At 42.5% G+C, this 12,851-nt stretch overlaps 1 protein-coding gene across 1 annotated transcript; it reads left to right on the forward strand.

Annotated features, from left to right (window-relative positions):
• The first annotated feature begins 437 nt into the window (after positions 1 to 437).
• Positions 438 to 12,752, forward strand: wnt2 (wingless-type MMTV integration site family member 2). The gene is made up of 5 exons (XM_033968144.2): positions 438 to 637; positions 3,752 to 3,969; positions 6,006 to 6,283; positions 6,859 to 7,135; positions 11,280 to 12,752. The coding sequence occupies exons 1-5, from the start codon at positions 561 to 563 to the stop codon at positions 11,483 to 11,485; spliced, it is 1,056 nt and encodes a 351-aa protein (XP_033824035.1). The 5' UTR covers positions 438 to 560; the 3' UTR covers positions 11,486 to 12,752.
• Positions 12,753 to 12,851: the final 99 nt, after the last annotated feature.

Here is a 12,851-nt window from a genome sequence, read left to right on the forward strand (position 1 = left end):
AGCGCAACAATATGGCAAGAAACTTTTAGTGACTATATTTTTATTCGCAGACGGCACATTTTTAGCCTCATTAATGCTTTCTTTGACACAAGCCTTTTGCTATTTTTGATACTTTTAATTATTATTATATTGTAACGTGTGCGCTACAGTGCCCGCGTAATTTGTCCTGTGCGTCAACAGTTTTTCAGTGTTTAAGTCTCTCCCTCTTTACGCACGGTCCCCCCCACCTCGCTCTCGCTGGACCCGGCTTGTTCGCGTCCCTTCCCCGTGTTGCTCCGCTGTTTGGCCGCTCTCCAAAGCTCCTGTCAAACCCACAGACGAGACGAGCCAAACCCGCCCGAACAGATCCTCCCTCCGCGCAAAACCGCACCTCCACCGCGTCTCCACCGCTCCACTCCGCTCTCCGCTGCGTAAAATGACCCGCGCGCACTCCTCTCCGCCGCTCCACTCCCCCGGACCGTCCGCTCACTTCACGCCGCTCTGAGGGCTCTCTCCCCCGGGTCACTGCAGACTCTTCGCCCGTGGAAATGCTGCGCCCGGACCCGTGAGGACCCGTTAATATGAACTTATGTGGATTATGTTTGCTGCTGTCTGTGGAAGTGTGCTGGCTCACGGTGAAAGTGGACGCGTCCTGGTGGTGAGTTACTTTATACTACTTCTACTTTATACTACTACTACGATTACTTCTTCTGCTACTACCAATACTGCAACTTACTCACTATTTCTACTGCAGCTGTTATTATTACTACTACATGTACTACTATACTACACTTTCATAGTGGCGGGGGGCTGGTGAAGAAAGCCTCCCACAAAAACAAAAACTATGTAATAATAAAATGTACAAACTTGACTAAACAAATGTGTAACTGCCCGAAACTTTTTCTCTCTTTCAAATAAAATACTCCAAAAAGTCTTAAGTCAGTGGAATATTTGTACAGACACACTATAACTTATTTTAATCAAATTTTCTTATTTGCTTAAATTATATAATCTGTAATTCATAGGCCTATTTCTTGTTTTTCAATAGACCAGAGACGGTCCAAGATTCACAGCAGCATGTCTTAATAAGGGAACACTTTCATACTGTGTTTTTGTACTTTTCAGACCACTTTGTTTAAGAGTATTTGTATTGCATTAAATCAAGTGAACTCTACTACTACCACTACCTGCTACTGCTGCTGTTATTACAAATTAGCCACTATAGCAGGTACTACTACTACTACTCCTACAACTGCAACAACTACTACTAATACTACAACTGCAACAACAACTACTACTAATACTACAACTGCAACAACAACTACTACTAATACTACAACTGCAACAACAACTACTACTAATACTACAACTGCAACAACTACTACTAATACTACAACTACAACAACTACCACTATCACCACTACTTGCTACTGCTGCTGCTATTACAAATTGGCCAACTACCACCACCACTACTACTACTACTACTACTACTACCACCACTGCCACTACTACTACCTGTACTACTGCTGTTATAACTATTTCACATTTGAGAAATTCACCTTGCAAGGCATGAAGCAAAATGTTTTTAAAAAATGACTTTCTTCTTATTTTCTTAAATGATATAATCTGTAGTTAATATTTCTTGTATTTCAAACACCCAGATTCACAGCAGCTTGTCTGAATGAAGGAACATTGTCGTTTTCATACTGTCTTTGTCATTTTCACACACGATTTTTAAAGAAGAATTTTATTGCATTAAATCAAATAAACTTTTTACTACTTTGTACTGCTGCTGTTATTATTATTTCACAGCTGAGAAGTTCACTTTGCAAGACATAAACCAAAGGGAGACCAAATAAAAAATATGTCAAATAAAAAAAGAATAGAAAAAAAACTAATTATAATTGTATTGTCGTCTTATTTCATTCCAATAGTCCAGAGATATCCCAAGATTCACAGCCTCATGTCTTCACAAGGAAGAGTTTTCAGACACCAATTTTCAAGAATAATTTTGAATCTTTAAATGAGACAAACTTGTGCGAATTAGGCTCCGACTGCCAACCAAAGCCCCTTTAAATTAAATGCAACCTTCAAAATAGTTGTAATTCAAAATCTTAACTTTTCACCAAGTCCTGTACTACTAAAATGTATCTCACTCATTTGAATATATCTTTAAGAAGTTATTTATTTTTCTATACCCCTTAACTTTTTCAAAATTGAATCAATTTGTCTTTTATTCTATTTCTTTCTTGCACAAAATTCTACATCTGTTTTACATTTTTGGATCTACGACCTGAAATTGCATTGGGTTATTTTTGTAGAACTGCATCAGAGCCAGTGACTCAGACCAAACACAGGGAATAGAACCTCAGGGCAGTCTGGTGTCAAGTGTCTGGCTCAAAGGCACGGCGGCAGTGAAAACAAGAGAAACTCAATCACTTTCTCTGGTCCTGAAACCACAGCTGTCTCAAACATAATCCTTTCTCTCTCCTCTCTTCTTTCTGCTCTTTCTCTCTATGGAGCATCATTGCTTTGGCTCAAAAGTTCCACAGCATGGCATTAAAGGTTCTATATTACGCAAAATGGATTCTTGTGAGTTTTAAGCCACTTTTGTGTTGTTATTCATCAAAAACATAGTTGTGTTTTGTTTCATTCACACATGTTTGAGTAACACTTTATTATTAGTCTGTTACATCTCCAAAGCTCAAAATGCTCCGTTCCACCTTGTGATGTCATGAAGTGGTTGTTTTCAAGTTAAGAGCTCCTTTTACCTTTTGTTCAGTAGAGATTGGCAAGTCCAAAGTAGAAATGATCCAAATGATTCTAGTGAATGTATCTGGAGTTTAAAAACACAGTGGAACACTTCCTGCATCACCACATGACATCACGAGGTGGTGTTTAGGAGAAGAACCTAAATATGCGGGGTTTGTGTGTTAAACATGTGTGAATTAAACAAAACACAACTCCAGGTCTGTTTGTGATGAGGAAACATTTGAACATAGATCATAAAACATAATACAGGCCTTTTAAACATTCAGTTTGCATTTGTTTAATTATAGGTGTTGGTGTTTTTATGGCCAAAAACCTTGAAAAACAACTTGCCCTGGTGACTTTACCTGCTTGTTTCTATGGAGATAGATAAATGTAATCCCTCGTTCATACAGGCAGGTGGCCAACCCTCTACCAGAAAAGTTACACAGTGCACCTTTAAAAATAAAAATGTGTTTCTAAATTAATTCTAAAGTTAGCCTTGATTTAATCTTGCTTTTGTCTGTATTAAAGCCACAGTTTTTTACCCTTTGTGCGTGTGTGTTTATTGCGCTGAAAAACATGTGTCCTTACTGCGAGCGGGCTTGCATCTCCACAAACCTGACTCTTATCTGGCCTCCTCTTGCTTATTTCTATGGTAATGTTGTTCCTTTGTCTATAATCTTCCACAGTATGGCATAAAACACATCCATCTCCATGAAGAATGTTCCAAAGTATGGTTTTAACTTATTTCCATGGAATCATACAGGTGACATGCCAAGAAAGTTACATAGTGTAGCTTTAAGTTTTGATTTTTGATAGTCTGACCTGTACACTAACACTAAGCGCATAAACTCAGTACCACTTGTGAATTAGGAGGTTGTGGGTTAGACTCCTGATCTGCGAGTGGAGTTTGCATGTTCTCCCTGTGTGACTGTGGCAGAGTGGTTACCCTGTGTGTATTTGTGTGTGCGTGTGTGTGTAGGAGGTTGCGGGTTGGACTCCTGACTCTTCCTCTCCTCAGGTTCATGGGGTCGCTGGGCTCTCGGCTGGTCTGTGATCACGTTCCGGGTTTGGTGAACAGACAGAGGCAGATGTGTCGACAGTTCCCGGGCGTGATGAAGGTGATCGGAGCCGGAGTGAGCGACTGGATCCAGGAATGTCAGCACCAGTTCAGGACAAACCGCTGGAACTGCAATACCACTAACGACCACAACCTGTTCGGGAGGCTGCTGCTGCGCGGTAAGGCATCACAAGTAACTATCTTTTGGACGGTATGATCACAGCAAGATGGAAAGACATTTTTATTTGATTTTAGTTTGAAAAATGTGTTTTATATATCTATACAGTCGTCCCTCGTTTATCGCGGGGGTTACGTTCTACAAATAACCCGCGAAGTAGTCAGCTTTATTTTTTACAATTATTATATGTTTTAAGCTGTAAAACCCCTCCCCACACACTTTATACACTTTTCTCAGATGGGCATAAACATTTTCTCACATTTCTCTCTTTAAACACTGTCAAAGTTCAGACCTTCATAGATTATATCCGTCTTCCTCGATGATCACTTTAAATGTGTTGTTCACGTGTCTCTGCTCCAGTGGTATCCACAGAGGCGCCTCTCCATGCAGAGAAACACTTTTAAGTCCAAAGTGTTTCTGAAATTTGTCGGTGCAGAACGTTTCATCGACATCGTGTGTTCTGTCAGGGAGAAAACTTGCAAACATACAGCACTTCAGAGTCACACTGCGATACATTTATGGAGATTTGTCTGAACACATTCTGTACTGTACAGGAGACACGGCACAGAGGAGACTGATGGACAATGGTCTACAGTCCCTTAGCCAATCAGGACGCAGAACACAATGCACGTTCATACACTGTAAAAAAAAAAAAAAAAAAAGTATGCACAATCCACGAAACAGCGAGGCCGTGAAAGTTGAACCGCGATATATAGCGAGGGATAACTGTATTGATTTGATTCTACTTAAGTTGTGCTATGCAAGTACCAAAATTGAGTCCAAAATTGTTAATCTGCATGGTTTTACTCACATCAAGAAGGTTCTGGCAGTGTAACAGATCTGGAGATGGGTCCCACTGCTCCTCACAGGTTAAACCCCAACGGCATTAAAGAATGGGTCAAATGCAAAGGACACATTTTCCTACGGGGACAATAAAGGGTCTCTTAACCCTAATGTGAAAACCAACCAAATCCAGTTGACAGAAAAACAAGTGAGGATATAAAGAGGTGTTTGTGTTAAATCGACTTGAACCTCAACCCAGACATTGACGAGCACATCTCACATTTATTAGTGGCTGATACAGTCTGTTGTATCAGGAGAAGTAAAACAACATGTCATTTGTTCTCAAACGTCCCTCCCAAAGTTCAAATCAGACTTGATCATGTGACAGAGGAGATACAGCTCTCCCAAGATCCAGTTTAACCTCTCCTTTAATCCTCTGCTGCTCTCTGCTCCTCTCCTTTAATCCTCTGCTCCTCTCCTTTAATCCTCTCCTCCTCTCTGCTCCTCTCCTTTAATCCTCTGCTGCTCTCTGCTCCTCTCCTTTAATCCTCTCCTCCTGTCTGCTCCTCTCCTCTCCTTTAATCCTTTCCTCCTGTCTGCTCCTGTCTGCTCCTCTCCTTTAATCCTCTGCTCCTCTGTGCTCCTCTCCTTTAATCCTCTGCTCCTCTCTGCTCTTCCCCTTTAATCCTCTGCTCCTCTCCTTTAATCCTCTCCTCCTCTCTGCTCCTCCCCTTTAATCCTCTGCTCCTCTCTGCTCCTCCCCCTTTAATCCTCTGCTCCTCTCCTTTAATCCTTTGCTCCTCTTCTTTAATCCTTTGCTCCTCTCCTTTAATCCCCTGCTCCCCTCTGCTCCTCTCTGCTCCTCCCCCTTTAATCGTCTGCTCGTCTCTGCTTCTCTCCTTTAATCCTCTGCTCCTCTCTGCTCCTCCCCCTTTAATCTTCTGCTCCTCCTCTCCTTTAATCCTCTCTTCATCTCCTTTAATCCTCTGCTCATCTCTGCTCCTCCCCCTTTAATCCTCTGCTCCTCTCCTTTAATCCTCTTCTCCTCTCTGCTCCTCCCTGCTCCTCCCTGCTCCTCTCTGCTCCTCTCTGCTCCTCTGCTCTTGTCCCTTAGGATCAGGAGAGGGGACATGTTATGTAAAATGTACTTTTTTGAGCTTTTAACCAGTTATAAAAGTGTTCCCTTATTATCTTACTTATTGATGTCGCTACAAAGTATCAATACAAATCAAATGTACTTTTCTCTGTGTCCAGGGTCTCGTGAGGTGGCCTTCCTCTACTCCATCTCCTCCGCGGGGGTGGTGCACTCTGTGGCGCGCGCCTGCAGCCAGGGGTCGCTGGACTCGTGCTCCTGTGACCCCGGTAAGAAGGGTCGTTCCCGTGATGACAGGGGCGTGTTCGACTGGGGCGGCTGCTCGGATCACGTGGACCACGCAGTGAAGTTCAGCCAGATGTTTGTAGACGAGCGAGAGAGGAGACAGAGAGACGCTCGAGCCGCAATGAATCTGCACAACAACAGAGCCGGACGAAAGGTTTTACTGTTATTACTATATTTATACTCGACACCGATTCTGATACCACGTTGATAATAAAAGCACTCGACAACAGAAAGTGATTTTCAACATTAAATGGTAGTACTTTCTTGGTGATTTTAGTCCCTGCATACAACACCCTAACTGCTCCACAATAAATAGATTTTTTTCCAGCCTGGTTTGGAAGTCAACCCAGGCATCTCTATAGTAAAACACAACTCCAGTCCTGTTTGTGATGATGAAACAACATTATAACATGGATCAGAAAATAGCCTTATATAATGAGATTGGAGCTGGTCAGAGAGGTATACTGGTCTTTGGTGATTCAAATTGAGAGTGGAGAAGTTACACTGAATAAGATGTCATATTTTTTAGCTCAAATGAGTCCAAATGAGTATCTAGATTGGATTCTAATACTGTATAAACTGTATTCTCATTGTGTTCTGTGTTGTGCTGTGTGCTTCCTGTTTAAACTGTTCAAATGACTTCAAACGAGTATCTAGAGTTTTAGTATCGATTCAAATCTGTGTGTAGTGTATTTGATAGTACTGTATAAACCCTGATATCCTCTGCAGGCCGTGCGGCGCTTCCTGTCTCTGCAGTGTAAATGTCATGGCGTCAGTGGCTCGTGCACACTCAGGACCTGTTGGCTCGCACTCTCAGACTTCAGACGAACCGGGGACCACCTCATGAGAAAGTACAGACGCGCCGTGCACCTGTCAATCAACCAGGACTCCTCCGCAGGGTCTCCCACAGGCCAACGCAGGGGCCAGGAACTCAGGAGGCCCAGCAAACATGACCTGGTGTATCTGGAGGAGAGTCCAGACTACTGCGTACGTGACACAGAGTCAGGTACAGACTACTACTACTACTACTGCATATTGCTCCCACAGTCACTGATCGCTTTTATTGTGTCCTCTGCATTTGACTCATCCTTCAGTGTCTCTGGGTTAAACCTGTCAGGGGCATTGGGACACATCTCCAAATCTCGGTCTAGTCTTTATCAGGACTACCTCAGCTGGAGGATTTGACCTATTCTGCATGTTTTGATTTGATGGAGGAAACCGGAGTCCCCAGACACTTGGAGAACATGCAAACTCCACACAGAAGGAGCGAGGGGAGAGCGATTGCTACAACTACTCCCCCTAAATCAAAGTTTCCATTGTCAGTGAACATTGTTGAGGACGGGAGGGCATCTGATACACAGGGATATAGGGGGAGGATGGGAGGGCATCTGGCGCACTGCTCTGTAGCCTGCACAGATGTGGGTTAAAGCGTCTCGTGGAGGATCAGGTGTCTGTGGTTTTGGAGCCGTCACAGTTTAGAGTTTAGAGTGAAACTGAAGGAGGCCCTGTCTCCATCAATCACACTGCGCCTCAAGACAGTAATATTACAGAGAGAGAAAGAGATAAGAGCGGAGAGAGGGAAGGAAGGAAGGAGGGAAGGAAGGAGGGAGGGTCGCAAGACACCAATATTACAGAGAGAGAAAGAGGGGGATGGAGAGGGGGAGGGAGGGAGGGAGAGAGAGAGAGACAGAGAGGACGTTCAGAAGACAGGACTATTACAGAGAAAGAGAGGAGAGAAGGAGAGACAAAGGGAGGGAGGGAGAGAGAGGGAGGGCTCAAGACAAGAATATTACAGTGAGAGGGATAGGAGGAAAGGGAGGACAGAGGGGAAGGGGGGACAGAGAGAGGGAGAGAGCTCTCAAGACATGAACATTACAGAGAGAGGGCGAGGAGGAGGGAGGGTGAAAGAGAGGGAGGAGAGAGAGAAGATTATAGACAGAGAAGGAGAGGGAGAGAAAGAGAAGGGGAGAGGAAAGGAAGAGTCCCAAGACACAAATATTACAGAAATGGAGGGGAGGCGAAAGAGAGGGAAAGGAAAAGAGAGGAGGAGACACAGAGGGAGACAGAAAGAAAACAGAGAGGGGCAAGGAAAGAGGAGAGAGAGGAGGAGGGCAAAGACATGAATATTACAGAGAGGAGAGATGGGGAGACAGGAGAGGAGAAGAAAGAAGTTAAAGTAAAGTTACAGAAAAAGGACAGGAGGGAGAGGGAAGAACTTTACTTGTTTTTGTTTATATACCAGTAAGTTGGTACTAAGACTACTTTCATTACTTGTGTGTTCCTCTTGTGAATAGTGTGAAACTTGGGTGGGTTCCTGTAGTGCTGTGGACTTTGGAAATGGGTGGCCTTTATGATCCAGAACAGGTCAAAGGTCATTTCCACCATCTTCATAATGGTTTGGACCAGTTCTCCTTCGTCACACATGTTCAGTGAGTGCGAGTATGTGTCTGCATGTGTGTGTGTCTCTCTCCTCAGTGTAAGTCTCGTCTGTCGTCAGTCGCTCATCTTCGCTCGTCTCCACAAATACCTGAGTCAGGCCCAAACGTCGAGGCAGAGTCAACATGGCATTCCTCTCCTAGACTCACCTGTACTATGCTCGTCTGTATCTGTGAGCTCATATCAGATACAGCGACGGGGAGGGAGAGGAGCGCGACTCGCATACAGACCACAGACTGTATAAAGAAGCGGACTAAGCGAGCGTGACGTCACCCATAGCGTTCGGCTCCAGTTGCTAATGCTAGAGGGAACGACCTCGGGGAAAGAAGGCGGCTGATTTGTCTGTTGTTAATGTTCATATCATGATTTACCGACAAAATGGCAAAATAAAAATTCCAGGATCATGTAGAGCGGGTTAATATGAACATTTTAAAACCAAAATGTGCAGTTACAGAGAGAGGGGTGACGTTTTTTTAATAGAAAGTTAATTGGAGCCAGAGTCGATGGAGCCGGAAGCGCGCCCATGATCACTTCCTATTTGGAGCGCAGTGGCAAGTGCAGATTTGAGATCACTATACAGTGGCAAGGTGGCTGAGGAGCTAGCAATCTTGCCTCACAACAAGAAGGTTCTGGGTTCAACGCTTGGGCCTTTATGTGTGGAGTTTCCATGTTCTCCCTGTGCTTCCTCCGTTTTTCCCATCAACCCAAAACATGCACAATAAGTAAAATCCTACAGCTGAGGTGGTCCTGACCAAGACTAGACCAAGGTATGTCCCACTGCTCCTGACAGGTTTAACTCAGAGACACTGAAGGATGGGTCAAATGCACAGGAAGAATTTTAGGAGTAGTTACCGTAAAAAGTTGGGGCGGGCTGGCTATGGTCTGATTAATTAGTCTATATGAGCACACCTCACGGTTTGGGAATTGAACCAGTGACTCTCTCGCTCTGAGGTGAGGGTCAAAACTCAAGGTCAGTCTGATTGAGAGCAGTCAAAAGAAAAGTGGTCTGATGCCAGAAGATCCAGACAACAAAATGACTCAAGATACACGAGGAGATGAGAAGAGAGAGAGAGGGAGGGGGGAGGGAGAGAGGGAGGAGAGTGATGAGGGAGGAAAAGAGAAGAGGGAGAAAGAGAATGATAGAAGAGAGCGAGGAGAGAGAGCAAGGAAAGGGAGAGAGAAATAGAGGTGAGAGACAGGGAGGAGAGTGGTGAGAGTGAAAGAGGGAGAGAGGGAGGGGAGAGAGAGTGTGAGAGAAGAGGGGAGAGGGAGAAAGTGAGAAGACAGCGAGAGAGGTAGAGAGGAGAGTGAGGAAAGACAGAGAAATGAGAGAGAAAGGGAGGAGAGGAGTTGGTGTGGAAGGACAGAGTGAGAGCTCCTCTGTCTACAGCTCTTCATTACTGACACATCTCAAACTCTAGACTGTACAGATCCATTTCACCTGCACTGTCATACTAATACTACGAAGGACAGTACTTCCACTACTGTCCAGCGAGGTACTCAAGACTTGCGTTGTCAAAAGTATCGAAAATCAGATACTAATTGATACTAGTTTTAGTATCAAAACTAGATACTCATTTGAGCAGATGTCAATACTAAAATGAATGACATAGACTAAAATGAATGACAAAAATGAACCTTTCCTGAATATCTTTAGAATGATCTTGAGCTGTATCTTTCACAAGTATAAGACGCTTCGACTAGTATACACCCATGGACCACTATGAACCTACTGGACACTGAGCTGGAGACAGATCAGATCCTCAGGTGGAGTTCTCTGTGTAACTGTCAGACTGCAGCTGTGTGGACCTGGTTTATGGTCAATATCTCTGTAATCACAGGAAACGAAAACTGGCACAAAGTTCAACATCTTCTCTGTCAGTTTCTATAAATTAAAGTGAAACTATTCTTTCATAATAGCTACAGAAAGTGGTGGCATTATTCAACCTCAGAGATGTGATTGTTGTCAGTTGAAAGGACATTAAGCCATAAGATTAATATGACAAGTTTGTGGATTCAGTGTCAAACTATTAACAACATGGTTCGACATTTGTGGAAAGTTGGGAGAGTTCTTTCAGAAATGGTGATTCGCTAAGAGTTATATAGGCCCCACCCTCCATCTGAGATTATGACAACATAAAATTCTCGAATGTGAATGTGACCTATTCATAACAAGATTCATTCTCAACTATAATAGATACTTTGCAGTGACATCACCCTGTGGGGTTTTGCATGTATATCTATGGAGGAATGTTCAGCTGTTACCATGGTGACACAATGCATACATGTTTTAATATAGTCTGAAAACTCCAGAACAAATGCATTTTAGCAGATTTTCAGGAGCCTGTGATCAATCGAGCATTCATGATTCTGCTGAGGAGTTTGATTTTCAACAAAAAGGTGAGTGACTCACTGAAAAACTTGCTGGCTAACGCTAGCTAGCATGTTATTTCAGAGACTTGTTTAACAGCACAAATTAGCCCACTTGCTCTAGTTCCTGTTCCAGCTCAGTTCTTCAAAGTCAGTTATTTATGTTCAGGTTATATTGAGAACAAAGCTTAGATTAAAGTTTAATTTGAATAACAAAGCTTCAGTCAGAGCAGTGCCTACAGTTAGCATCACACCCCCAGGGAATGTTAATGACGTCAGCTGCAAAGTATCAAGACATATTGCAGTCTTCATAAATGGATTTAATTTCCCCCCTCTGTCCTTAGGTTCTCTGGGCACTGCTGGGCGTGTGTGTAACCGTACGTCCCGTGGCGTGGAGGGCTGTGATGTCATGTGCTGTGGGCGCGGCTACGACACGGCGAGGGTTCGGCTCCGGTCCAAATGCGAGTGTAAGTTTCACTGGTGCTGCTCTGTGCTGTGCCAGGACTGTGACCACGAGGAGGACATGCACTTTTGTAAAGGACACACGTGACATAAAACTACAATACAACAAAATATACAGAGATGTGCTCAATGAAGATGAACCAGCAAGAAACACATCTGTATCGACCAAAACTCACCTGTGTACGCCAAATATACATGGGTCAAAAGTATGGAAAATCAGACACTAATCAATACTAAAACTAGTATCAAATCTAGATCCTCATTTGATCAGTATTGATACTAAAAAAGTCACATTCACAGGACAGAAATGAACCTTTCCTGAATATCTTTAGAATGATGTTGAGCTGTATCTTTCACAATTATAAGACACATAGACTAGTGTACACCCATGGACCACTATGAACCTACTGGACACTGAGGGAGTACACAGATATAAGGACACATGGGAATAGAAAAAAAGTACTACAATTTAATGCTGAAAATCACATTCTATTGTCTAAATAAAAAAAAACACTTATTATCATCATGGTGTCGGTATCGAGTCTATTCCTATCGAAATACTTTGAAATTTTAATATTGTGACAGCACTACATCAATATTCAAAAATACTGTGAACTGTCAGGGCCATAGACCAAAATCTTGGTTAAAGGCAGAGGTGGGAGAGTAGCCAAAAATTGAGAATCAAGAATAATGTTTAAATTAATATTACTTTAGTAGAAGTACAAAGTAGTGGTCTAAGAAATTAGTCAAGTAAGCATAAAAAAAGTATTTTAGGAAAAATACTAAAAGTAAGAGTAACTTAAAGAGTAACAGTCGAGATGTAACACATGATTTATAATTTGAAGTTAATGTAATTTGAAGGACTAAACAGTAAATAATGCTCAAAATGTGGTATTTTCAAAGGGTAGGAACAAAAATGAGACAAACTAAATCATGTCTGAAGGAGCTGCAAGAAACAAATGTTGAGATCATTTCATAAAGCTCACAGTGAGAAGAGGAACAACAACTTTTACTCAAGTAAGAGTACCGTTACACTGTACTATATATTACTCAAGTAGAAGTACAAAGTAGTGGTCCAAGAAATTACCAAGTAAAAGTAAAAAAGTATTTGAGAAAAGTACTAGTCAAGAGTACCGTTACTTCAATAGAAATATTACGTAGGAGTAAAAGTATGCTACTAGAAACGTACTCTAAAAAGTACAATTCCTTTAAAAAGTTACTCGAGTAAATGTAACTGAGTACTACCCACCTCTGGCTAAAGTCTCTGTACCTAATTTTTACTGTTCTAAAAATGTGAAAAACAGAACTAGTTCATTTTAAAAGGTTTGCAGTGGTCCAAAGTTATTCCTCACTTACCTTATGCATTCAGAACATCCTAATTATTCACCACAATGAGTTTATAAGAGCTTTCAGAAATCAGAGCAGAAGTACAGTTTATAAACTGAACTCTAATC

The sequence above is a fragment of the Periophthalmus magnuspinnatus genome, chromosome 6 (assembly GCF_009829125.3).
Source record: "Periophthalmus magnuspinnatus isolate fPerMag1 chromosome 6, fPerMag1.2.pri, whole genome shotgun sequence".
Taxonomy (NCBI): domain Eukaryota; kingdom Metazoa; phylum Chordata; class Actinopteri; order Gobiiformes; family Gobiidae; genus Periophthalmus; species Periophthalmus magnuspinnatus.

Coding starts and splice junctions, on each gene's coding strand:
- wnt2 (XM_033968144.2), top strand. CDS start 561: ATGAACTTATGTGGATTATGTTTGCTGCTGTCTGTGGAAGTGTGCTGG. Junction 638..3,751: donor AAAGTGGACGCGTCCTGGTG/GTGAGTTACTTT, acceptor TCCTCTCCTCAG/GTTCATGGGGTCGCTGGGCT. Junction 7,136..11,279: donor CGTACGTGACACAGAGTCAG/GTACAGACTACT, acceptor CTCTGTCCTTAG/GTTCTCTGGGCACTGCTGGG.